Here is a 27946-nt window from a genome sequence, read left to right on the forward strand (position 1 = left end):
TTTACTCCCCTCATCCCCTCAGCAGTTAATATGTGAAAAAGTCTGTGCTCTCTAAAGAGGGCTCAGTGCCGGACTCGTTCATAGCCAGGGGCAGTGTCTTTGTAGAATCATGTCGTCTTTGTGAGGATGCCACAAGCATTTGAAATGACTGGACACCACCAAAAGTTATTTGGAGGGTTACTCTCTGTTTATTAGTGTCACATAATGCAGGCTTGCTGTTTGCTGGAGTATTCACTCTGAGGAGCCATTTCAGCCTTTGCCTTACTATGCTCTTCTCTGAAGATGTGTCACAGAAAGGAATTCCTAATTTTCTTTTAGGTAAAGAAGGACTGTTTTGTATATATTCCTGAAATGTATAAATTATATCAAATATATCGTCAAGGAAAATAGCACACTCCTGTGTTGAGCGGAGGAGTTCTTCACCCAAGTCCTCATGGGAGATGTTGTGATTGCAATTGTCAGTGGTTTGATTGGAGAGAGCAGAAAAAAAAGCACTAGTTATTATAAGGGTGGCTCAAGACAAGTCCTCAAAGGATAAAATAAAAAGGCAATTAAAAAGAGTTTTGCCCATGGATGAATACATTCGTATGAGCGGGCTTCATCTAAATGAATTAAAATAAGTTATTTATCTGTAGATGGATGACTGAAATAAATATGACATCATTCATTAACAGTCCACTCACTCCACTCCCATGCCTCGTGCACTAGAGGACGCTGTGCATCTCCAACAATGAGTGACGTAGGACTGACGTACTAGGAAGTGTGTTCAACACAACAACACTGCAGCTTCATCATTTACAATTTACATACTATGGATACAGAACAAATATTATGATGCCATTTCAGCAACATATAGAATTATTCCTCTAATAGGAAGCTTCTTTGTGACGAATTGCCACCAAAAAGTAAGTCATGGCGATGTCATTCCTTTATTCTATCAGTGCTAGTTTGGCTAAGGCTAGTTAGCTAGCCTTGCACAAAATTGAATTAAAATGTGCCTGCTACAGAATATTAACCGGTAAAACACTAAAGTGAGGTTACTTTTGTATTTACCGATACTGCCATTTAGCTTTAAACTACCCCATACGTTGTTACGTAAGATTAAAATACGTACTTTTGAGTGTTACGTTAAATGACACCAGACTCTGTTGTAAAAACGGTCAATATTAAACAGTATTGCTTCCTGTGGATTCACATAGCTGCCTGACAAATTAGTAACACATACATTATTATCAGAAGTGCCTGGTAAATTCGGCATCTTTTTTTTATCAATCAAATAGATGTTATAATCCTTATTTATTGTGTTACGTAATGCTGTGTGTATGATATCAGCGTATCCCTTACGTTTCCAGCTGCTAGTGCTAGAATGTTTTTAATATAAAGTGTATAAATGTGGAATTACAGAGACGTCCATAAAGAATGACATGTATTAGCTCTATTATTAGTGTGTGTTTTCTTGCATATATTTGTCAAACAGAAAAAGAGAAGTAGTTCTCTGTTTCTGAAAAGTATCAGCTGACTTACAACACATTCCAAACAAATCACTTTCATTTCCACTTAAAGACATAGTCTGATCAAACCCAATTTATTATGTTAGCTTAATATTTATCATTCTTCAATTTATTTTGTCACATCAGAGGCTTTGTTTTTAAATTAAATTCAGTTTTTTTTGTTTGACTTTTCTCTGTTTATAACATAGGTTTATTATCATCCATTCTGACTTTGGGAGGACCTTTCCCACCCTCTCTCATGTCCTCCGGCTGTCCCCCCCAGTCACCAGCTGTGGCTAAGTCTGAGGTAGCAGTAGAGGGAGAATGCCCGCTGCTGGCGGCCACCTTTGCCTACTGGGACAACATCCTGGGTCCACGGGTGCGCCACATCTGGACACCAAAGGGAGAGCAGCTGATGTTCCTCAGCGATGGAGAGGTCACATTTTTGGCCAATCATACACTAAACGGGGAGATCCTGCGAAGCGCTGAGTGTGGCGCCGTGGACGTGAAGTTCTTTGTCCTGGCGGAGAAGGGCGTCATCATTGTGTCTCTTATCTTCGATGGCGAGCTGAAGGGGGATAAGAACACATGTGCCTTGTCCATTATCCTGCCTCAAACAGAGCTGGCCTTCTACCTTCCTCTGCACACCATCTGCGTAGAGAGGCTAAAGCACGTTATCCGCAAGGGACGCATTTGGATGCAGAAGGTACTCTTGCTTATCCCTTGACTAATGAGGCAAATTATTACCCTTCTTGAACCTACTTTAAAACCCGATCCATCCCAAAGTTCTTAGTTGAACTGGGTATGAAGTCATCTATCACCTCGGTTTCTCCCATTTGGGATTGCAACAACATTGGCAGAACAATAAAGTTGCAGTCTCCAAACACAGAGGACTAAATTAGCTAATTAGCTCTGAGAGCTCCTACTGAGAAGGCTAGTGAGGAGGTAATAATGGGAACATGGAAAATAACTTCACGCACTGAAAATACACACTGCTGTAACTTCATCAATTTGATTAAATGTCCACCAGCATTGTGTCTACTAATGCATCACTCAAGTTCTGCTAACGTTTGTTAGCTTTACATATTGAATTGAGTTTCTCTTTGTCAGACTGTACACCCTGAGATATTAAATATTTTAGTAGGTTTTGAATTTTGAATTCTTAGTCCTCATTGCTGAAATATGCTCATTACTGGCCTCAAGGCTTTATATCCTCAGTACTGTTTTGGCAAATCGGTAAAACAACTATGTGTCAAAAACTGTCAAGTACTAAAGGTTGGTATTGTACGTCCAGTCAGAAAAACCTGACATCTGGCACGCATCTTTTTTCTTCTTAATTCTTCATATTGCCCAATATCACAAATTATACATTTGTCTCACAGGGCTTTACAATCAACAAAACATCAATTATCGATTGAAAATCTTTAAAATGACAACATAGACAACCCAGATGACAATAGTGATAATGTGTGATAACATTTATAAAACTAGAGAATGCAATTCCTGAAGAAATTGCTAGTGGGAATGCTTTATGCTGAAAATCTGACGCTAAACTGCTATGCTGAAATGTAATGTGTAAGAAGAAAGTGAAGAATTTAGATTGAAATTATACATGAACACTGGGGGCTTGAATGTGTGATGAGAGAAGAAAAGAAAGTAAAAAGGTTTGGAAAAGCAGCAGAATATTTGAACTGCAAACTTCTGAACTAACTTGATGGCGAATGATCTGTCGCCATAGCAACTGCATTTGTCGACACCCCATACTACGCTTAGATGCGTTGATGGCTGCATCGTTACCAAACCTGTGAAGTTTTGGGGCGTTTGGAGCAGTTTCACCGAAGTTATGAGAAAACCGTGTTTCATGGCGAGCATTGTGTTGCCATGGCAACGGCATTTGAAGAAATCTCAAAACTGTCCCGTAGATGTCTTCACGGCCGGACTGTTAGTACACATGTGAAGTTTGAGCACTTTTTGAACATGTTCATAGGAGTTATAGTGACATCATGTTTTATGGCGAGGGATGCGTTTCCATGGAGACGGCATATGGTGAGATCTCAGATTTGGCGTAGAGCTGTTGAGGCATGGACCGGTGATATACAAGTGAAGATTGGGGGACGATTGGACCGTGTCCATTGGACTTATAGCGACATCATGTTTTATGGCGAGGGATGCGATCCATGGAAACGGCATATGGTGAGATCTCAGAATTGGTGTAGAGCTGTTGAGGCATGGACCGGTGATATACAAGTGAAGATTGGGGGATGATTGGACCGTGTCGATGGGACTTACAGCCACATCGTGTTTCATGGCGAGTGGTCCGTCGCCATGGCAACGGCATTTGATGACACCCCATACTACGCATAGATGCGTTGATGGCTGCATCGTTACCAAACCTGTGAAGTTCTAGGCTGTTTGGAGTATTTTCACTGAAGTTATGAGAAAACCGTGTTTCAAGGCGAGCATTGTGTTGCCATGGCAACGGCATTTGAAGAAATCTCAAAACTGTCCCGTAGATGTCTTCACCGCTGGACTGTTTGCACACTGCTATCTGAAGTCTGCTGCTCTGAGCATGTCAGTTGGAGTGATGACATCATCGTGTTCCATTACACAGGTGTTTATAGTTGAGCTAACGAGCTCTGTAGAGATCAAAGGCTTCATTGTTCTGAATGAGATAAACCTCTTACATGTGAACGTTTTGTGGAAGAACCGTAACAAATATCTTTGAAATTTCAAAACGTGAAGCATGTCAAGGAAGTTGAGTATCTGAAGTGTAATTTTTGTGTAGTTTCGGGTTAATGATGTGGCCTTTTTGGCAGTTTAACGAAAGGTGTGCGGCTGCCGCCGTGAGGAAATATCTGCCTGAAATTACAATGGGGTTTAATGGACGAATGTTGAACGTTTCTGTCACTTCATGCCCTCAAAAAGCATTTTGTTTAATTATTTTTGCTTAATTATTTGTCATTTTTCAAGCTACGAGATGTTTTCCTACGTTTGTCAGGATAAATTATGTCTCAGGAATGTAGGGTTTGGGAATTATGGCAGTTTAATAAAAAAAATATGAATGCGAATTTCAAGCTGTCCTCCACTCTAGCTGTGACATCACACATTCTAGTTAATGTTAAAATGTGAAGAAAACCTATAAAACAAGGTCTGAACAATGTTTAATATCTCTAAAAGTAAGAATCAGATTTAAAAGTTGTTTTACAGGAATAATGTCAGAAAGATGTGTAACATTTTAAAGTTGGAATGAGGTGTCTGAGTGAAAGTATGAATGAACAGTTGGCAGTTGAATTGCATGAAGATTTGTTGAAGTCTGAAGATTTTCTCCATTGACTTCAATGTTAAAAATGTGATGTATTATGGGATGCATCTCTGGAATTATGAAAGTTATGAATGAGAAAAGTAATAACCATCGATTCCCGACTGAGCTGAACGTTTTGATGTTTGAACGGAGTTTCTGCGATGTTCAATGCGGGAGGAGAAGCGCGGCAAAATACCGGCGGAATAATAATAAACTTTTCGTCCGTAGAAGAACAGTTAGTTGGAATGCTATTAACAGCATTCCCACTAAATAAAACATAGAAATTGGATGTTCATGTAAAGCCTGGGCCAGCCCTAACTGACTAAGGCCTTAAGCTTTATCAACACTCTTTACTCTTGAATGTGGACAGGGACATCTATTTAAGGTCATTTCATATCTCTATACTGGTATATCATAAAATAGCATGTTTTTTCTTGTAGTTTAATTAATAAATAGACCCTATGGCAAAGCCTATTGTTAAATATTCCTGTGTCAATTAAATTGCGAGTTAAAAGTAATCCATATTTTCTAATTTAATCAAGAATTTCAGTGCAACACAAAAATAACAGTTTTAAGTTAAATTAGCGTTGGAACAGTATCACAGCTTTCCATGGTATGAAAGTCAATGGTTATCATACTTTTTACACTTTCTTAATTCCCGCCCAATAATGAATATATCCAATCCACTCAGTTAATTTACTTGGGTATTTATGCTGTGCTTGATTTCACTTTTTCAACTTCCCTTCAACTTTAGGGCTACAACATCATCTCGGTGCTGAGCTTGGAGATAATCCCTATCATGGAGCTGTTGGCCTCTATGAAGTCTCACCATGTGCCAGAAGATATAGACGTGAGCAACACACACACACACACACACACACACACACACACACACACACACACACACACACATACATTACCTCGCATACTTCAAACTGAACAATAAGCTAGACCCTCTAGAAAAACGCGATTCTGCGATCGCGGAATTTAACGCATAATCAGCAAAATGGCGCAGATTTTTAAAAGGCCGCATATTTATCAAAAGGCCGCATAATCCCAGCATTTTTCCACACAAACTTGAGGGAAAAAAAGTTAACTCGTCTTGACGTGAAGTAGTGAGGATGATGACGCGACGTCATCAGCTCGCGCATCACAGAAGGTAAACAACACCGTAGAGTGAACTCACACGAGAGAGAAAACATCAAGATGAAAAGATCTGATCCATCTCATTTACCGACGAGCATTTCTGCTAAAGACCGGGCAAAGCAGTACCCCGATGTCAGTCACAAAAGTGGGAGGAAACTATTCTGCACCCCATGCAACTGTGTGTTGGAGCATAAGTCTTAGAGAAAGTGTGTGTGTGTGTGTGTGTGTGTGTGTGTGTGTGTGTGTGTGTGTGTGTGTGTGTGTGTGTGTGTGTGTGTGTGTGTGTGTGTGTGTGTGTGTGTGTGTGTGTGTGTGTGTGTGTGTGTGTGTGTGTGTGTGTGTGTGTGTGTGTGTGTGTGTGTGTGTGTGTGTGTGTGTGTGTGTGTGTGGCAGGTTGTGTGTGAGAGAGAATAAATAAGACAGCCCAGTATTTTAAAAAAAATCTATTATTTTTCGCAACTTTCCGCATATTTCGCAATTTCACTGCATAAAATCAAATAAAAACCCTGCGTGTTTAATCGCATAATCAAGGATTTTAGCCCGCATAATCAAGGATTTTTGGCTGCGTTTTTCTGGAGGGTCTAATAAGCAACAAAGGGACTCTACATCTCTATTGAACATGTATCATATAGGACTTTTGGGGAAAGAAAAGCAGTAACTGTGTTAAATCTCACTTGTTTAATTTTGTACTTGTTCAAATAGTTGCTATTTCCAAGAGGTTTAAATTATCCAGATTCTCTGCCTAGATTACCACACAGTGCGATTCAACGCATTTTCTCACATGATATGCAAATGCAACAGAAAAAGCAGCAGCACAAAGAGACTGCCTGGAATCTTTCTGGCGGATTCCTGCTTTGTTACACACTTGTGCATCTTATTTTTCATAGCTGTGCCTGCAAATGTACCCATCAGCACTTTCATCTTTGTTGAGACCAATTTTTAAAATGACTCATTTGTTTCTGTCCCACTGAGTAGGTAAAAGACACGGTGCTAAATGATGATGACATCGGGGACAGCTGCCACGAGGATTTCCTCCACAAGTAAGCACTCTCCGGTTCAGGCAAATGGAGATGGATGATGAACATCGTCCATTTAACACCCGTCAACCTTCCAATGATGAGTAATAGCCCTCCACTTAGCCGAAGTTGGCTCCGAAGAAGGGTCGAAAGCTAAATCGCTGTTAGGGTTGAGAGAGTCCGGAAAGTCTGTTGTATGCAATCGCTCACAGTGGAACAGAATTAACTCAGCATCCTGTGGTGATGAAAAATCATCTGTACACTGGAATTGATTTAGTTGCATCTTCAGGATTTTATAGCTGATGAAGATGCTTAATAAGAGAAAAACAGACTAGGTGTGTGTGGGGGGCAATGTATGATTTATTTTAAACTAATCAGGCAAAAGTTATATTTTGGCCAACAAATGAGGACTTAAAGGGATATTTAGAATGTTTTAAGTGGAATTCTTCGCAGTGGCACATAAAGCCAAAATGGCCTAACTCTTGAGAACAAAAATACCTCGGATTCCTTGGATCTTCCTTAGATCTTCCTTGGATCCTCTCTTGATGTGCCTTAGACCTTCTGTGGATATTACTTGGATCTTCGATGGATGTTCCTTGGATCTTCCCTCAATGTTCCTTGGATCTCCCCTTTAACTTCCTTGGATCTTCCCTGTATGTTCCTTCGATCTTACCCGGATATTCGTTCGATCTTACCCGGATCTTCCTTTGATCTACTGGCAATCTTCCACATTGTTGAGCCAACAGAGCATGCACACTTAAGTTGTTCTTAAGCCCCGCCTTGACGGAGCAGCAGCAAAATGTATTATACACCTAAATAAATTAAAAGCAGTTTTAGTGCTTGAGTATTTATACTACTTTACATTGATCTGCCAGACAGCCGTTTCCCACGGGGAAGTGAAGTCCTTATCTATACTTTCTTAAAAGTCACCAGAATTCATTGACATTTTTATCTTATTTCACTACCCAGTCACACAAACCTACTAACCCTGTTGCCCCCTTCGTAAACAGAACATTGCTCTTCTCCAATGCTTATACTCCCGCCTATTTCCCCACTTTAAAACATCTTGACTATCCCTTTAAAGTTTGAAATGGACTATTTAATACCTAAGAATATATTCAAAAGGCCAGAATAGGAGCCAAACTACATGAGGAGAAATGTAAACATAATAATATTAACTAGTAATAGATCTCCACTGGCCCAGCGCAAGTTGCATTAATCTTAATTCCTCCTCTATGTAAAGCTGCGTGAATGTTTTTCAGATCCCTCCTCTCAATCATTATTACTGAAAGCTGTCATTAATGATTACAGACATGCTAATTTAACTAATTGGCTCTAATTTGCACGTCTTTATCTCTGTGTTTTAGAGCCGTCAGCTCTCATCTGCAGACTTGCGGCTGTTCAATAGTAGTTGGAAGCAACCCGGAGAAAGTAAATAAGGTAAATGAATTTGCGCATATACAAATCGGCAATGTATCTACATGAGTTTAAATGTAATGGAGGAGGTTTTCAAAGTGTAATGAGCCCATCAGTCTCTGTTACTGCTTGATTTGATGTTTTGATTCTGCGTCTGGGCTTTTGCAGCTCCGCTACTGCAGCAACTGTTTACAAAATTATAAAAGTTATATGAGAACGCATATACTGGAAGCTGCTCCATATGGGCAGATATTGGAATCAAACGGATAAAAGTGGGACATGCTAACCAAGAAGGAAAACTGATATTGCACACCATAAGGTGTTTGTTTAACATACCTTTTAGAAGAAAAGAGCCACTAAGAGTTTGTCCAATGAATATCAAAGGGCTACCCAGCCTTCATTTGTAGGTTTGTATTGACTCCAGGCCTGAACTGAGCACCAATTAAATCAAGACTTTCCTTAATTATTTATTATATTATTACCTAGCCTCAAGCTTAATGTCAGATAGGGTCTAACTAAATTCGGGCTGCTTCAGTACATTTTGTGCTGATGAAGCTTCTTGAATAATTGTGCAGAACAACCAGAAAAATCCATGTTTTAGAAAGTGAAGCCTAACACCAGTGGTGTAATGTAGTGGAGTACATTTACTGAAGTACTGTACTTAACTACAATGTTGAGGTACTTGTACTTTACTTGAGTATTTTAATCTTGCTTTAATTTTTGCAGATTGTGCGGACTCTCTGCCTCTTCCTCACCCCAGCAGAGAGGAAGTGCTCCCGCCTCTGCAAGGCTGACTCTTCTTTCAAATATGACACAGGCCTTTTTGTTCAGGGCCTACTCAAGGTAGCTACCACCTCACTCTCATTATACAGCACAGTTTGATCTGAATTAGAGCCTGCTCATTGTTCTGTTCTGCCTGCCTGTTTGATGTTGTCCTGACCTAATTTCTCTTTCCGACTTGTTGCAATGGGATATTTTTATTAGTGCACTCCATGAGATTCAGATGTTTTTCATGCACGCAGATTTTTGTATTATCATTGAAATACAATGTGCAAATTAACATTTTGTCTATTGCATAACTACATGTTTTTCTGAACTCTTAAGGGGCAAGCACATATCAATAATATGGAAAATTTATTATTTGCTATTTTCTAATGTATCTAGGCTTAAATTCACCTTTAGTTTTTTTCAAAAGATGAACTTAATTTTCCAAATTACACTGTGTATTTCCGGAGATACATTACCCATTGAAGGTATACAATTTTGAAAATATTAAACTCATATTACAGACATGTTAAATGTATGATATACCCACGATACACCCATGTTACATCCATATTACATCCATATTACACCAATATCACATACATATTACATTGTTATGACACCGTTATTACGCAAAATAATTAAACAAGCGAGTGACTGTTTTTCCTGGCCGAAGACAGGTTCCTTGAACACAACACGAGCGTAACGTGTCTTCACGTGGTATATGTCTCGTCTGAAAGGAGTGCTGACAGAGAGCACCGGAACGCCGCTCCAGCTCTTCAAATATTACAGTACCCATAAGGAGCCGTACCAGCCGTACACATGCCACAGTGTTTGCGTCGCTTTGTCTTTAGTTGAAAGCACGGTGGCGATCTGTTGTTATTAGCATCTGGTTAGCTAGCTATGCTAACCAAGGCCGGATTAACCATATGGGCAACCTGGGCAAGTGCCCAGGGGCCCTTGAGTAAAGAGGGCCCTCAGTGACAAGATGAAAAAAAAATCTTGTGTGATGAAGATGGTCATTGATATGGGGCTGGATCTCTCAAACTGCCATGGCCAGGCTTATGACAACGCATCCAACATGTCAGGAAAATATAATGGGCTGCAAGAAAAGCAACCCACTCATACATTAAATTCCGTGCGCAGCACACTCCTTGAATTTGGTTGATGTCAACTGTGTTGAAAATAGTTGTCGTGAAGCAAGCCAGTTTTTTTATATACTTCAAGCACTTTATGCTTTTTGCTCTGCTTACCCACCGATGGAATAAAGTGTTCACTGAAAACGTCACACTGACGCTAAAATCTCTCTCCTGAACAAGATGAAGCTGCAGAGGAGACTCCACAAGAGCTCTTTGTGAGAATTACACTGCAATAATACCTCATTCGCACCAACGCAACTCCGGTTCAAGCTCCGTGCTAGAGCTTTTCAGGTTCAGAACCGGTTCTTCGGTTTAGCTCCGGCTCTTTTCACACAGCCCAGAATCAACTGGTGCTGCGTCATTGCGTCATTGTTTGCGTCATGGCGTAACTGTTTGCGTGCCTGCTTCATAAAGCCAAACGCGCGGAAACCCTTCACAGCTCAAACCGACAACAACAACAATGGCCGATTGTGCTCCAGCTTCCTCTGTACCTCTTCAGAAGACCAGATTCCCAATAAAAAAAAGGCTGTTCTCTTCAGTGGACCACTGCTGCTTGTTAAGTTTCTCCATCGTTGTGTACAAACTGGATAAAACGCCGGCTTTTTGTTGTTGTTCAGGAGTTGATCCCGCCCCTGCCCCTGCCCCGCCTCGATGTAAGCGTGACGTATGCGGTGCTTTTGCTCTAGCCGGACAATTTTTTGGTGCTTGAAAACGAACCGGATTCCGGAGCTAAGAGGCTGCTCCGCTGCGGTGTGAACAGGAAAACCCGGTGCTTTTTAAGCTCCAGCTCCGAACCGGCCCTGAAACACCGTTGGTGTGAATGAGGTATTAGAGGGGCTTTACAAATGTTGGCGGCTGATGACGAAGAGCGTCAGGACACACGGCAAGAGGCCTCTGCGCTGTGTGGCAAACTTGGGAAACTAGAGACTGCTCTGCTGACAATATTTTGGGGACACTGTACTGCACCAATTCAACCTTACGATCACTGGCTTGCAAAAGAAAGACATTGACCTAATGACCGCTGTGCGACTTTTGGAATCGCTGCGCACTTATGTTGCATCACTACGAGGGACATTTTCAGACTTTGAGACATCTGCCCGGGCCGTCCCCGGCGTGACACAGACATACCAGCACGAGACTCACCGTGTTGGTAAAAGACGAGTATTTGATGACAAGACAGTGGAGCACGAGGTGGCCCTGACTGGCAGTAAAAAATTCCAGGTTGATGTAATTATTGACAGGTTGCTCTCAGGACCTAGCAAATGCCTTGATGCATACAAATACATACATGATCACTTTGGAGTCCTATTTGACATCTGCTGTGATGACACTTATCTCCGCAGACGGGCCAATATTCTCTTCTCATCATATCCTACTGACTTGGATAAGTCATTAGGAGATGAGCTGATCCAGTTTAACTCCTGCAAACAGACTGCAGGTGGTGCTTAAACATGGACTACAGACAACATTCCCCAATGTTTTTGTTGTGCTCAGGATTTTTCTCACACTACCTGTAACCACCTGCGAGGGTGATGGGTCCTTTTCACAGCTTAAACGCATCAAAAATGAACTTAGGACAACCATGGCTCAGAAGAGACTTTCAGCCCTTTCTTTGATGGCCATCGAGTCTGATCTTGTGAGGGATCTGGATTTTGATGTCCTAATCACAGACTTTTCAAAGAGAAAGCCAAGGAAGAAACACTTCTAAAAGTTAAGATCCACTGTCTCTCATAAACACACACACACACACACACACACACACACACACACACACACACACACACACACACACACACACACACACACACACACACACACACACACACACACACACACACACACACACACACACTATCTTCCATCACATATACTTAGTTGAGCAACCACACCATTTCACTACATATTTTACTTTTGTAACTCTCAATGTTTGTAACTAATACAACTCCTTGTGTACTTGTACAGCCAGCCAGTCATGTTTTGGCATTAAGTGGGGTGCTGTTTTGAGGTTTTGAGTGATATTACCTAGGTATTCCTGAGCCATACACTGTCTTGGGATCTTATCCATTGTATCTTTGTCTTGTGATTTTTGACTAAAAGGGCAAAAGGCTAGACCTACTTTGGTTGAACTATGTGGCTGTGTCCCTGCTTTTGACAAATAGGTGTGCGATTTGACATGCCAGATTGACTGAAAATTCTAAATATTGGTCATGTTGGTCGGATTGGATAGGCGTGGTGTTACTTCTTGGTACGTGGGTTGGGGGGGGGCCATGAGCGCTCAGTGCCCAGGGGCCCCTGGAGGTACTAATCCGGCCTTGATGCTAACAAATTTAAAGAGCTTTTCTACAACCAGGTGGAAGAGAGCTCTCTCCTGAGAGGCTCAAATAACCTCAGCTCAGTGAGGTTAAGGCACACCTTGATATGATCATTATAGTTATTAATGAGACTAAATGAAAAACAGGTGTATAATACTATATGACAGTAAAGCAAAGTTGTTATTAATAAACAAAAATACAGTTTAAAAGGGGAGTGATTTGTAAAATATCCCAAAAGAAAAATCTGCTTACAGTTCTGTTTGAAATGGGTGTAGAGATGTATCCATAGATCTCCTAATGTTGCTCTAAAGTGCACCAGATTGATGCTTTTAAAAAATCTTCCCGGGGGAGCATGCACCCCGGACCCCCCTAGAGGAGGTTAGGTCCCCCCCCCCCCCCCCCCCCCACTTAAATCATGTTCACATGGATAGGATACTAAATACATTTACACACATCTTGTGTCCATATCTTTCTGTTTTGGTGGTCATGCCACAACCGTGCTTGTGCATGCATGCGCGAGTCATGGTGAGATATCTGGATTAAGAGGTTGCTTTTTCTTTGCAAAGCATGAAAGAAAGGCGAAATGAATGGGCTGTGATTTTAGTTTTTTAAGCAGAGGTTGAGTTCAATAATTTGTACGGCCCTTGGAGGATGTTATAAAAATTTAAAGGAAAAAGGTTCCCCATCCCTGCTGTAAATAATAATAAAAACCCTTGATTTCTAACTTAACATCTCTGTCTCCTATTGATCTGAGTATATTACAAAGAATAGCCAGTTAATTGAAGCATTATAGCACAGGCCTTTGTCAGACGGTATTACACTGTTTTTTTCCTGCTTCGAATAGTTCTCTCTTTTTTCACCATACCTGTGTTTGCATCACTGGTTATTAAACCCATATTACACCGTTTGTACACCTACATGATACCCATATAACTCTGTTATTCTACTCACATAATGTCTGCTTCATTACAACATATTTCGGGTCAAGTGCAGACCTAAGGAGTATTCTGAACATCAGAAAAGGAGAGAAGTTTCCATTTTATTTACTGCTGTTTTGTGAGCCAAAAGGGCTGAGTGTTACACAGGCAGGTAGCTCAACACGAGCAGAATAAAACCAGGACAAGTAGCAGCAGGAAAGCTGCTGGTGCTTGTTTGTAAAGAGTCAGTGTTGTGCACGTCGGCTGTGTTGTGGAGCAGCAGGGAACGAGAGAAACTGGCCCTGGGAGAAACAACAAAAAAGGAAATTGGAAGTTTCTAGCTCGCAAAAAATTGAATTTATTTATTAGAGCTTCTCTGTGCATATATGACATAGATATAAGATGTTGTGATGGATCTACCATCATCATTTCTAATAAATCATTTCTCTTTTTGCGAGTGAGATGCTTTCTATTGTTGTTGTTTCCTCTTATAGAAGCAAAGTGTGTTCTGTGCTGTGTGCTCTTTAAATTGGGACAGAATGTGGTTGAGAGAACAGACTTCCCACACGCTAAGCAGAATAATAAAACCTTTTCTCAGAAGTCGCATAAAATAACTATAATGTCAATTGTGGAGTACAGAGGCCTATGGTGCATGCACATGCTCCATGTATGGTCCCATTTTTCAAGTTGGAAAGTGGTTCTTCCAATTGTGTTGTCTTCATGAGCTTTAAGTCAACGTGTGCCAACAACATGGACTCTTTAAAGATGTGTCATATTTATTGACCTAGAGCTTTTAAACATGTTCAAACGTTGACTTGTTTAAAGATCATGGCAAAAATCAAAAAATGTTGTGCATATATATATACAGTGGGGCAAAAAAGTATTTAGTCAGCCATTTAGTCAGTATTTAGTGCAAGTTCTCCCACATAAAAAGACGAGAGAGGCCTGTAATTTTCATCCTAGGTATACCTCAACTATGAGAGACAGAATGGGGGGAAAGAATCCAGGAAATCACATTGTAGGATTTTTTAATGAATTAATTGGTAAATTCCTCTGTAAAATAAGTATTTGGTCACCTACAAACTCCCAGAACCACACGGGGGGGACCTAGTCAATGACCTGCAGAGAGCTGGGACCAAAGTAACAAAGGCTACCATCAGTAACACACTACGCCGCCAGGGACTCAAATCCTGCAGTGCCAGACGTGTCCCCCTGCTTAAGCCAGTACATGTCCAGGCCCGTCGGAAGTTTGCTAGAGAGCATTTAGATGATCCAGAAGAGGATTGGGAGAATGTCATATGGTCAGATGAAACCAAAATAGAACTTTTTGGTAAAAACTCAACTAGACATGTTTGGAGGAGAAAGAATGCTGAGTTGCATCCAAAGAACACCATACCTACTGTGAAACATGGGGGTGAAAAAATCATGCTTTGGGGCTGTTTTTCTGCAAAGGGACCAGGACGACTGATCCGTGTAAAGGAAAGAATGAATGTGGCCATGTATCGTGAGATTTTGAGTGACAACCTCCTTCCATCAGCAAGGGCATTGAAGACGAAACGTGGCTGGGTCTTTCAGCATGACAATGATCCCAAACACACCGCCCGGGCAACGAAGGAGTGGCTTCATAAGAAGCATTTCAAGGCCCTGGAGTGGCCTAGCCAGTCTCCAGATCTCAACCCCATAGAAAATCTTTGGAGGGAGTTGAAAGTCTGTGTTGCCCAGCGACAGCCCCAAAACATCACTGCTCTAGAGGGGATCTGCATGGAGGAATGGGACAAAATACCAGCAACAGTGTGTGAAAACCTTGTGAAGACTTACAGAAAACGTTTGACCTCTGTCATTGCCAACAAAGGGTATATAACAAAGTATTGAGATGAACTTTTGTTATTGACCAAATACTTATTTTCCACCATAATTTGCAAATAAATTCTTTAAAAATCAGACAATGTGATTTTCTGGATTTTTTTTTTCTCATTTTGTCTCTCATAGTTGAGGTATACCTAGGATGAAAATTACAGGCCTCTCTCATCTTTTTAAATGGGAGAACTTGCACAATTGGTGGCTGACTAAATACTTTTTTGCCCCACTGTATATACATATATATATATACATTTTTACAACTGGTAGAATATGAAGTACTTTGTAAGGAATTGGGTTTCTTTATAGGCAGATTGTGATTTGTAGGGCTGGTTCAGTGAGACAATGCCGTTTTGATAGTTTCAAGGCTTTATTGTAATCTGCCCATTAGCAACAGTGTAGATATGTCAATGAAAAACGTAGGTCACAGGCTCCTCCAACAGTGCAACATATATATACGTATATATATATATATATATACGTATATATATATATATATATAGAGGCGATAAAACAGATACAATACTGCAATAGAATGTTTTGAGATGACAGATTTGTGCGTAATTCTCTCACAAAGGAAATGTAAGATACACGTTTATGTATGCAAAAAGTTCAAACTAGAAAAATGAAATACTTTGTCTAAATAGATGTTATTTAAGAATGTGACTCTTATTGGAAGTTTTTGATTAAAGTAAGACAATCCAGTTAAACAGTGTAGTTTTTGATGACTTCTCTTTTCTTGTGTTACTAAGATACTTTTAGATACACTTTGATGTGTGCAACACTTAACAACTGGTAGAATAGGATGTACTTTGTAAGGAATTGGGTTTCTTTGGCCGTGTTTTTTTTTTGTAATACTTGTTCAGTTAGACAATCTAGGTTTTTTTCTGATAACCTTACATATTTTGGTTATTTTCAGCTACCAAGATACTTTTTTCATACACTTTTAGGAACATTTTACAACTGGTAGATTGTCAATTACTTTGTAACAAATGTATTTTCTTAAAGACTGTGACTCTAAAAGGCAAGTTTGTGATTTTAACACTTTTTTTTTTACTGACACTAGGCAGATTTAGCTTTTTTACAGTTTTATGTATGACAACTTTACAACTGGTAGAAAGTTAAGTACTTTTTCTGAACAGATTTTCTTTAAGAATGTGACTTTGAAAGGGAAGTTTTTGTGATGTTAACACTGTTTCGGTGAGACAACGCAGTTTTCTGTAAATAACTTCAATGATTTTTGCTTTTTCCTCCTACAAAGATACTTATAGTTACACTTTAATGGATGCAAAACTTTACAACTTGGTAAAATATAAATAAATTTGTAATGAATTGAGTTTCTTAAAGAATCAAACTCTAAATGGAAAGTTTGCGATTTTAACACTGTTTCGGTGAAACAATTCAGTTTTGATCACTTTAATAACCTGACTTTCTTAAATGGTTTTTTAGATGCTTTACTGTGAATTATTTCATGTTATTCTAACATAACGTTACTTTTTTCAACGTGCTGTTTTCATATTTTCCACATACTGTGCTATTTCTTTCCCTCTATCACTTCGTTCATTATATTTTGAAAAACTACGTTGATTTTTATCAACATAAAACTATTACAACATACAACTCGCTGTTTGTGAAATGTTTCAACATACTTTACCTGTAGCTGCTTTTCTTTTTTGAAGGGTTCCAGGATATTTTGCACTTCATGCATAAAACCACTCATCTTTCTTGAAACTGACATACATTTGAGAAAAAAGACGTGCTGTTCTTTTTATAAACAAGTTATTTTTCTACTTCTTCCTCGCCCGTGTCTCTTCCTTCAATCAACACAACAATCAAGTCAGATCTTTCAAATGAATCCTTTTCCTTTCCCCCACCCTAGGCTCCAGAGTCAAAACACCTTCCCCTCCAGACCCTCCCTCTTCTTTTATATCCCTTTCCTGTTTTATGGTCAGTCCCTGTGACTCTGTCTCTGGCAGGTGCCCCCCACACTGTTGGTTTAAACAAAAATAAGTAATCTTTCAGATAATCTAGTTCCTTTCTCACAGTATGGGTTTTAAAAAAGAAGAAGAATAGACATCTCTGAGGGATGTAACGTCAGAGTTTTAGTGAAAATCCTTTGTGAGTAAAGAAACTGTGACATGTAAACAATGTTTTTGAGATAATAGTGTCTCCCATTGAGACACACACACACACATACACATACACACACACACACACACACACACACACACACACACACACACACACACACACACACACACACACACACACACACACACACACACACACACACACACATACACATACACATACACACACACACTTGGGAAAGATACTTAACCCCAAATTGCTCACATAGGTCTACGGCAGGCCTATTCAACTGGCGGCCCGCGGGCCAGATGCGGCCCAGAACCAACTCCCGAGTGGCCCAGCCTCCCGTAGCCAAATTCCTACGCTAGTACAGACCATGAACGCAACACTCCGCGTTGCATAGAAACCACCAAACCACAACGCAGCACGTTTTTTGAAAGTGCATCTAGTGGTGCTAATAACGGTAGTCCTATGATAGCAACTCTAAAACATGTCTCTCTCAACTCTGAAGCGTAAACAGAGACAAAACGGTCATTGATCTTGTGGAGCAGATCCAAGTCAAGCTGGACCTTTTCGCGACCGACTTGAGCACGGGTCGGATGCTGCATTTTCCGACGCTCCCCAAACACATCACATCTCCGGCACAAATCACGGATGTGATGACAGATTTCATTGCGAGGTTGAAAGAGAACTTTGCCGGTCGATTGGATGGAATTGCTCTGCCCACAGAGGTGATGATGGGCTTTGCCAGAGACCCCTTCACTGTTGCAATACAGGGGGACGTATCAACCAGAGCAAAGGAAGTGGTCACCTCCCCTGCATCGACAAGGGGAAATATACACTGGAACTTATTGACATGCAGCGCTGCATTTTTGAAGTTTTGGAGTGATGTCAAAAAACCGCAGTTCCCTAACGTTCAGAAAGTAGCGATCTGTGTGCTCAGTATCTTTGGATCAACATACACATGTGAATCAAGCTTTTCACTCATGAACTCAATCAAAAGTAGCACTCGCTGCTCCCTGACTGACAGCACTCTTCACCAATGTCTTAGGATTGCATTGACATCCTATGAGCCAAAAATCACTGCTCTTGTTCAAAACTAAAAATGTCCCTTCTCCCATTGAGAAAGTCAGCGATGACAAATCACAAATGAGGTGATAGTAAGCACCTATTTACTATAGTTAGACGTGTAGTGTGGTATTCATTCATATAGTTACCCGTATCCCTTGTTATGGGTTTGTGCACTGAAGGGTTTGACAGTTCTTTTTGTATTCATTGAAATGCACTTTGTAATGTGTCTGGGTCAAATGTGACCAAAACGTATGATTTTTTTGTTATTACTTGAAAAGTGAAAAAATAGTATTGCCACAGTACTACCTCTTTGTGTTGCATTGAAGCTCTTTAGCTGTTTTTTTGTATGTGAGGACATTTATTAAGACTGCTATTATTGTATTCAGTAAATGCACTTTGTGATGTGCCTGGTTCAATAAATATAACCTGAATATTTGACTTCTAAAGCAAACAAATGTAATGCTACAACTGTGCACTTTTTTTCAGATTCTGTTAAATTAATGCTAATTTGTTTAGTTTTTATGCACTTTTTGACGTACCTTTGTTAGATGAACAATTAATAAAAATTGCATGTTTTTCATCGCAGTAATATGTGTTGGTTTAAAATGTGTCACTACCCGCTTTTTACAGGCCGCTGAATGTCTAGCCCAGCTGAATTTTGTAGTTATAAAATCTGGCCCAATTGAATGTGTAGTTGAATAGCCCTGGTCTACGGTGTTGTAGTGTCTATAAGTCGTTCTGGATGAAAGCTAAATTACTGGGTTTCCCCCCTTCTTTAATGTTTTATCCCCAGGACTCCACGGGCAGCTTCGTCCTGCCCTTCCGCCAGGTGCTCTACTCCCCGTATCCCACCACGCACATCGACGTGGACATCAACACGGTGAAGCAGATGCCACCGTGCCACGAGCACACATACAACCAGCGGCGCTACATGCGCTCCGAGCTCAGCGCGCTCTGGAAGACGGACAGCGAGGACGACATCCCCCCCGAAACAGTCATTCACACCGACGAGACCTTCACACCTGACCTGTGAGCCACACACACACACTGCATTTTCTGAATTTTTAATAGTGTTATATTTGCACCTTTTAACACTGTTCCCCAAAGATATGCTATTTCATATTTTAAGTACAATACGTATTTTTCCCCAAGGAATATATTTCAAGACGTCATGCATAAAGACACTTTGGTGAAGTCGTTTATAGACGAGGTAAGAATATTTTTTATTTATATTGTATTGTTTATTTTTATATAATTTTGTATTTAATAAAAAACAATCCCAACATAAAGACAGAAATAAAAAGGAATTAGTAAAGCCTTCAGGATATTGAAAGAAATAATGACATCAAATACAACATTTCAGCAAACTTTTATTATTCCCATTATTATCATTTAGAGCGAAAATTTGAGAAATGGTAAAGCACTGGATAAAAAGCACTATTTACATTTGAAATGAAATAGAAGTCATACCCTTTTTTTTTCAACCACCAATATGAATCTGTTTGTAAGGAATATATACATTGCTTTGTTCTGTATTCCTGCGGAGTTCTGTGAGAGGTATGTATCGGAAAGAGCAAAAAAAGAACAGTGTCACTAAGACAAAAAAAGTGCCTGATCCATTTTTACTTATTCTGCAGTACAGTGCTTCTTAGCACAGACCCATACTTGTATCAGGCAGCAACACACACTTGAATGACACCTCACTGATGCAGTCCCTAGAGCTCATAGACACAAAAACAGTCAAATGTATTCCCAAGGGTCCAAACCCATCATCTGTTCCTGTGAAAGTGCTCCCAGAGTGGGGGTTACAAGTTTTTCCTCATGACAACAGCAATATGTTTCTCTCTCAAGGTTAGCACAAAGGAGCGAGAATGTATCATGGAAAAAGGGATTAATTGCTCTTTTCTAATGTATCTAGGCTAATAGGACACAATTTCATGGCTTGTTCTGAAAATATTAACTTTATTTCAAATTTATACTCTGTATCTCCCAAGATGAATTTGACACGTTATGCCCATATTACACCAATGTGCAGCCCATGATACACCAAAATTTCACCTATGCTACACTCATATTAGACCAATAATTCAACCATATTACATCCATGCATATTACATCCATGTTACATATATGTTACACCCATGATACACCTATATTACATATATGTTAGGCCAATGATACGCCCATTCTAGACTAATGATACAACCATGTTATAACACCTATCTTACACCCACGTTACACCAACATTTCATCCATGTTACACCCAAGTAACACAAACGTCACACCCATGTTACATCGACATCCCATCCATGTTACAACCATGTAACACCCACGATTTACTCACTTTACACCCACATATTGCACCCATGTGACAACGACGAAACACCAATGATACATCCACACATCCATGTTATACCATTTGTAACATTGTATTGATATTTTGTTTGGGGTGCAGTGCGATTGAACACTGACCAGGCTTTGTATCAAACCCTTGATTGGGATGCTCCCACCACTCTGCTCCCAGGGTTTGGGTTTACAAGTTTTTCTCACGACAACAGCAACATGTTTCTCTCTCAAGGTTAGCATAAAGGAGCTGGAGTGCATTATTCCAGCCTTGTACAGCGAGCAGTAGGCCGGACTACTAATTGACATCCTGTGTCGTCCCCAGGTGTTCATGCTGAAGCCGGGCCTGTCCCTGCGGAGCACCTATCTGGCCCAGTTCCTGCTGCTGCTCCACAGGAAGGCCCTCACATTGCTCAAGTACATCGAGGACGAAACGTAAGAGCTGTAACCAATAACACTTTCATCCAAATAACCCAGAGGACTGTCGTTTGGCGAAAGACCATCGCACTCACACAGAAAGACAAGACGAGACAGAAAAGGCTAAATACATGATGATGCTCTATTTGTCTACCATTTTTTTATCAAATGTATTTTTTATTCAATAATTATTAATGGATGGAAATAAAAACATTGCAATTACGGATACAACATTATTATAAATATATGGTTGAAAATAAAATAGATATAATATTTAAAACATAATTAAAGACGTAAGAAAGAAAACTAAGGATATTAAAAAATATCAATTATATGGGGTTTCTGTAATATTCTGAGAACCTGTTGCCTTTTTAAAATAATTTGAAGCAAGAGAGTACGGGGTTGAAATAAATAAAGAGAAAAATAAAACCTACTGTTTAGCATTTCCCCCCTGATAAAGCTCACCGTGATTATCAAAAGTGGTATTAAAACATGATAATTTCATTTAGATTAAATATTTGTTGTACCGAAAATGAAAAACAACAATATACAGTATGTCAACATCCACATATCTTGAGATAATAAAACTCCCAGGATGTATTGTAGAATACATTTTTTAATTCAGTTCTTTAACTTTGCACTGCGGCCACTGACCCTGTGCTGAATGTCACTGTTAGCCACAGGATACAAATCAAAAGCCTTGTGAGGTCTGATGTAACACACGTCCCCCCGTTCTGAGTGCAAATATGTCAAATTGTTATCCTGTGTGGGGAACCAGCTGAAACCAACAACATAGAGGTAGTACAGGAATGACTCCTAAAAACAGAAATTAGTTGGCATTTTACGGCTTCCGATTATCTTGAATCGAAGTAAACAGTGACCCTGTTTTTAGTAAGATATCTTAAATCAGGTCTGTGATGAACAGAAGCTTTCGAGATGAAATGTTGTTTTGTTCTACATCATTAAACTAAAGGAGATCACAAAATGTCATCACGTCAAACATTAGCCACCTTTAGCTTAGCGTTGGCGATATGACCGTGAACTAGTTTGTTGATAGCCTTACGTTAGCTTTTTGTTTCTGGTGATTGCATTTACGCTTCAAAAATCATAAAAGTAAAATGATTGTTTCCAACAGAGCTTATTTTCTGCTTAAACCAAAGATCGAATGGGAACGTACCATTTTTGTAGAGGGAGCCCTTGCAGAGCTTACTTCCAAGTTGGTCTACAAAAACACGTCACCACGGGTTAGGATTAGGGGTTGTTAGGGTTAGTCTAGTGTGTTGTTTTTACAGTAGACAAAAGAGGAAAACATTAGTGCGGGCTGAACACAAGCCCTCAGATTTCTAAACCACAACAGTAATAGCAGGCTACTTTTTGCAGAAGAAAAAGTGTAAAGAACACAGGCATTAGAGCAGTAGAGAATCCATCACCCTGTTCTGACACACACCAACACAGTCTGTGTCTAAATCCTCAGTCCCGAAAGGTTTAATGTAAACTTCAATGTAAAAGTCTGCTGTTCACTTCGTGTCCCCTGCATGAGGTTGAAAAGACATAGACATCATACTGTACATCTTTTATTTAAACGTAAGATCAACAGGCAATCTATATTTATGATTGCCCTATGTCTTCCTGTAACACCAGGATAGCAGTTCTCATGCGCTGGAGTTATGACATACTTTATCTGATTGTTAAACATCACACACAACCAGAGGTAAAAAAAAAGGTTTCCTGCCTGATGAAACTATATTCTTTGATTGAAACACAGTAAGAAGACATGTCCGTCATTTCAGACCTTTAGTAGTTGAGAGCACTTCAAACCAAATCAAACAATAATATTAGACTGCATATCAATTGGTTTCAAGTTGCTATCAATGGATGTGTTTGAGAAATAGGCTTGGTGCAAGAGTTTTTATTTATCTCATATCATTTTAAAATATCTTTGGGTTTTGGACTTGGAATCCTAATGTTATTGACTAAATGTATATATGTTATTACTCGTTAGTTGCAGCCTCATCGTTACCCTAAATGACATGAAGTACATTTGGTGAGTCATGCTCACAGGGCTGGTATGAGGTGATTGGTGCTGGGGGAAACTAGAAGAATAGGCAGCTGGTTGTCTGGCTACGCAGTGTGATAAATCCTCAACATAATCCCAGAGTGACAGCTTCCCCATCCAAATAGCACAAGGTGAATAATGTGCAGGGAAAGAAATTGATGCAAAGCACATGCCATAGCCTTCCCAGTCCCCACCGCTCAACATCTGAGAGACCCTCATCATTATCAGCATCATCAGAGTTTTTATGATCCTCATTTGATCACTGACAAGAGACTCTCACTTCTCTGCCCCTCCTGAGGCGCGTAAATGAGACTGTATGGCAGGTTGCAAGGTGACCCGATAGCTTATGAGTGCCTCTCATCAGACTTGCATTAATGGGTCGTGCCATTAAGGCAGTTGACACAACATTAACTTAAGGATAAACAAAGGTTTGGTGACCGATTGGCATATGACGATGTCCACAGGGAAATATTGCAATGGATGATGATACCAACAATGGTGGGTCTTATAATACCACGATAAAGGTTCTATAATTTTAACTAAGCAAACTGTTACGATCATGGTGTTCAAATTCAGGATTGATAATAAAGTTGTTTGAGTACCATACGGGAGGGACCGTAGTTGCGGTAAAGCAGTATGGGAAGACGTGAAGATTGAGCTCCTGTAAGGCATAGAGATATGTCGAGTTTATCTGAAAGCCTACGTGGGCCAGCGATGAAACTTGCCTAAAATGGCAGACATCACAACTTTGTGAAACTGCAGAATACGGGGAGCTTTTCCATGTTCAGGGCTTGAATTTAGCAAAAGTTGGGATGGACCCATATTTTTTACTATTTGTTTATTAGTTTGTCAGGTAGTTTTTTGATTCGGGGATCCCAATATACGTTTTTTCTATAAAAAACAAAATTGCATGTGCTAATCCTTATTCTTAAGATATAAGTAATACAGAAAACAAGACAGTAAAATAGAGAAATCATTTAAAATGTAAGACCTTTTTTAAAAAAAAAAAAAAACACGTTTCAGCGCTACGTGGCCCATCTCAGCAAAGAACATAAAAAACAAGCCAGAGTTGGAGCATAAGGCAGACTTTTGTTTTGAGTTCTATCCAAGGTTTGGTCAAAACAACTGGTGAAAAATGTTATTTCGCTAGAAAAAAAATGCCTTCCCTAGACCGTAAATGTAATTGTAGCAGTAGCGCTTTGTGTAGCCAACACACTCCTTTGGAAACATTCTGTCAGGAGAAATAGGCAATGCCACTATCCAAACCGATCACTGTAATTGTTTTGGGATTGACACCTGTTGTGTTCACATTCAATAGTATTTGCAAAATGTGAGTACCATTGGTAAAGTTTCTGTTATCGCGATGGACCATGCCCTTGTTCGATGGCCCAACCTTAAACCAGTACTATAGCTTTACCCTCCATGTGATTATCCTCCTCTCTGGGAAACTTGTTCAGATCCTAGTGCAAGAACTAGATAATTGTATCTCTAGTCACACTCCAGCCCCATCAGTTTTACAGTAAGCACCTTCTTAACCCCGACAATTCTTCTGAGACACCGCGGGTTCATCTTTCCTGAAATTCTGCTCCGTGCCCCCCTCCCTGTGGCACCCTGGTCATCGCTCCATCTGGGCATGACTCATCTCCTTCTGTGCTCCCCGACAGTGGACTAACCTTCCCACTCCTTTAGGACAGCAGTCACTCCCCCGTCTGTTTTTCTACTTCTACATGATTTGACTATTATCTTTTTTACCAAATACATTTGAGGACTCTTGAGCAAATGGTTCTTTATCGTGCAAGCCAGGATATTTGTAACTTTTGCTTCTGGCACTTCTTCATTCCGCTTTGTCGTAATGTTGATTACATTTCTTAATGTTAACTACATTTCTTAAGCTTGACATATTTTTTAAGGGTACATTTACACCGTTTACAGTAGAAAGTCAGTTAAATCTAACAACGTTTAGTGAACATTGGTTGACACGGCAGTACATGTTACTCTGGGAGAGAGATTGAATTGTTGAATCTGTAAATCAATCAAGCCTGTGTGCACACAAATTGCCTATACACTCACAATTACACACACCATTTTGAAGCTGCGCTTTCATTTGGCGGCACCATATTAAAAATGCTAAAGCTGCACTAATGAATATTCTTTATTAACAATGAATCATACAACTGTATGTAATGTGAAAGGGGTCATTTGTAGTGATGAACCCGGACGGAATGAACACCTAGATCTACAGAGCATTACCTTTGTGTCGGCTTATCATATTGGATTGAAGGACCGCAACCGTCATCTCTACTGAATGTCATAGTTTTTGATCTTTTTACACTCAGTTTTTAGGCAATTTTCAAACAAAACCTCAAATATCTGTTCTCATATTTTATGACATTATTACCCTAAGAAAAGTTGGAAAATAAATGTTTTGTTATTTCGATCATATTTACGTAACCTATGGTATTTCCAACAAGCGGCAGAGTGAACCGTTTTATTAAATCAGTAAAAGATTTATTTTTAAAAGGCTCAACACCAACAAATAGGCATTAAAGTGTAATATTACAATATATCCAGATGTATAATGGGAATTAGTTGTAAAGCTCTAACCTTTTTGAAAAATGTACTTTTGAGGTACGGTTAAATCCCTCGTTGTTCTAATTTAAAAAGAGTTACATTGTTATAAAGAAAAATGCTTAGCTCTCTTGCTCTGAAAAACTAATTAACAGGTTCTTAAAATATAACAGGATTAAGAGTGGATTAAACTTTGGTTTACTTAACATAACCTTTGTTCTTTGATAACAGAGTAAGGTGTTTCACTATGGGAGTACATAATAATAATAATAATAATAATAAATATAATATAGTTTTATTAATTGTATACATTTTCAACCTATGTATTTAGAATGAATATTTCTGCATCATTGTGTTTTTTTACTATAATATATTTGTATAGTTTAATAGTCTAGTGATGCAGGGATGACATCATTATGAAAAGGGCTTCCTCAACAAAATCAATGGGATTTTTCCATTGGATTTTGGAATATTGCAAAAAATAAATGATAAGAATTTTGGGGCAATGCGATTTTATGATACATTTGTTCAGCCGCATAATCTCCACATATTTACACAACTTTTTGGACTTTTGAATCTTAATGCAACACGTAAGAATCTAACGTAAGTAAACGGAAATCCGAGTAAATGCCTGAACATATCTCACTCCGGGGACTACCTTAACTGCGAAAGGGGGAAAAAGCATCCTTTGTTTCTGGTGCTGCTAACAGCCTGAGGTCAAGGGGCATACTATATTACAGGTGCCTCGACAAGATTGTTTATGCACAGTTGCTGTCAGCGACATACATAATTCATGGTGGCGTGGCTTTCCTGTGCACAGCTGCAGCCCAACGAGATGCAAATCCTCTGACCCCCGAGTGCTGTGGCTTGTTAGCAGTTACACAACAAAGCCTCTCCTCTCTGTTCACAGGCAGAAAGGGAAGAAGCCGTTTCGATCCCTGCGCAACCTAAAGACAGACCTGGATCTGACGGTGGAGGGGGACCTGCACATCGTAATGGCCTTCGCCGAGAAGCTGAGGGCGGGACTGCACTCGTTCGTGTTCAGCAAGCCGTTCTACACCAGCATGCAAGAGCGAGACGTTCTCATGACCTTCTGACTTATTCCTCCTCTCGCACTTTTATGTATCGGCGCTTAATGGAAGCAGATGTCTTTGTTTTCTTATGTGTTACATCAATGCATGCACGCCTGAATATGTGTTTGTGCTTTTCTGGAATGAAGAAAAACATGTTGTGTCTTGAGTTCAAGGCTTCAAAGTCTATACTGCTGTAATGAGCCATTTTTTTTTTTAATATAGTACCTTGATCGACCGTTAGCATAATGTGAGTTGAATGTTTTGGGAGGACTTCAATAATTCTCTAGTTGATGAATTATTCATGCATTCTATGCCTTCTGTTAATAGAGGGTCTTCTGTATTAATTTATGGCGTTACAATTGGCTGCCCACCATGACATTTGCAATTTAACTTAAAATGATATTTATTAAAAACGTATTAGTTTCTTCACTGCCTGTGTAATATATAACCTTTTGAACTGTAGATTTTTAGTTTTTCAATTAAATGTCTCTGTGTTGACTGTGAATGGTGCGAATCATCATAAATAGGTTCAGAGTAATCATAGGATTTTATTAAAGAAAAAGATAAAGCACTGTAATGAAATCTGATTATAACCCCTCTTGACAAAGCAGAGCTGTGTGTAGCTCACAGTCATAAAATAAAATCAAGCAATGTAGTTTAGAAGTGATAAGTATCGCTTCCAAAAATGCAAATGTTTCTGACATTGTTATATGGTGAGTTGATGATGTTGTCCAGTTTCCCTACATTTACATATCATTTCAATTTGTGACTTTTGCAGACAGTCCAACTACGTTTATCACAAATGCAACAAATAACAGACATTTTCTCTTCCCTTCGATAATCTCTTTGCTTCCTTCCCTTTTACTTTATCGATCTTGTTTCAAATGTGAACTTTTGTCTACTTGTGCAGAAAGAGCGATGAACAATAAAGACTCTATTCATGTAAAATCTGTCTATTGCGATGTATT

At 39.6% G+C, this 27946-nt stretch overlaps 1 protein-coding gene across 1 annotated transcript; it reads left to right on the forward strand.

Annotated features, from left to right (window-relative positions):
* The first annotated feature begins 698 nt into the window (after positions 1–698).
* On the forward strand, positions 699–27926 carry c9orf72 (C9orf72-SMCR8 complex subunit). The gene is made up of 10 exons (XM_079694737.1): positions 699–905; positions 1700–2196; positions 5546–5641; positions 6913–6977; positions 8321–8393; positions 9096–9212; positions 19315–19550; positions 19674–19731; positions 21190–21299; positions 26816–27926. Exons 2-10 carry the CDS (start codon positions 1750–1752, stop codon positions 27000–27002), a joined length of 1389 nt encoding a protein of 462 aa, XP_079550863.1. The 5' UTR covers positions 699–905; positions 1700–1749; the 3' UTR covers positions 27003–27926.
* The last annotated feature ends 20 nt before the right edge of the window (positions 27927–27946 follow it).

Source organism: Notothenia rossii, assembly GCF_949606895.1.
Source record: "Notothenia rossii genome assembly, chromosome: 7".
NCBI classification, from domain to species: Eukaryota; Metazoa; Chordata; class Actinopteri; order Perciformes; family Nototheniidae; genus Notothenia; species Notothenia rossii.

Coding starts and splice junctions, on each gene's coding strand:
- c9orf72 (XM_079694737.1), top strand. CDS start 1,750: ATGTCCTCCGGCTGTCCCCCCCAGTCACCAGCTGTGGCTAAGTCTGAG. Junction 2,197..5,545: donor GACGCATTTGGATGCAGAAG/GTACTCTTGCTT, acceptor CTTCAACTTTAG/GGCTACAACATCATCTCGGT. Junction 6,978..8,320: donor CACGAGGATTTCCTCCACAA/GTAAGCACTCTC, acceptor TCTGTGTTTTAG/AGCCGTCAGCTCTCATCTGC.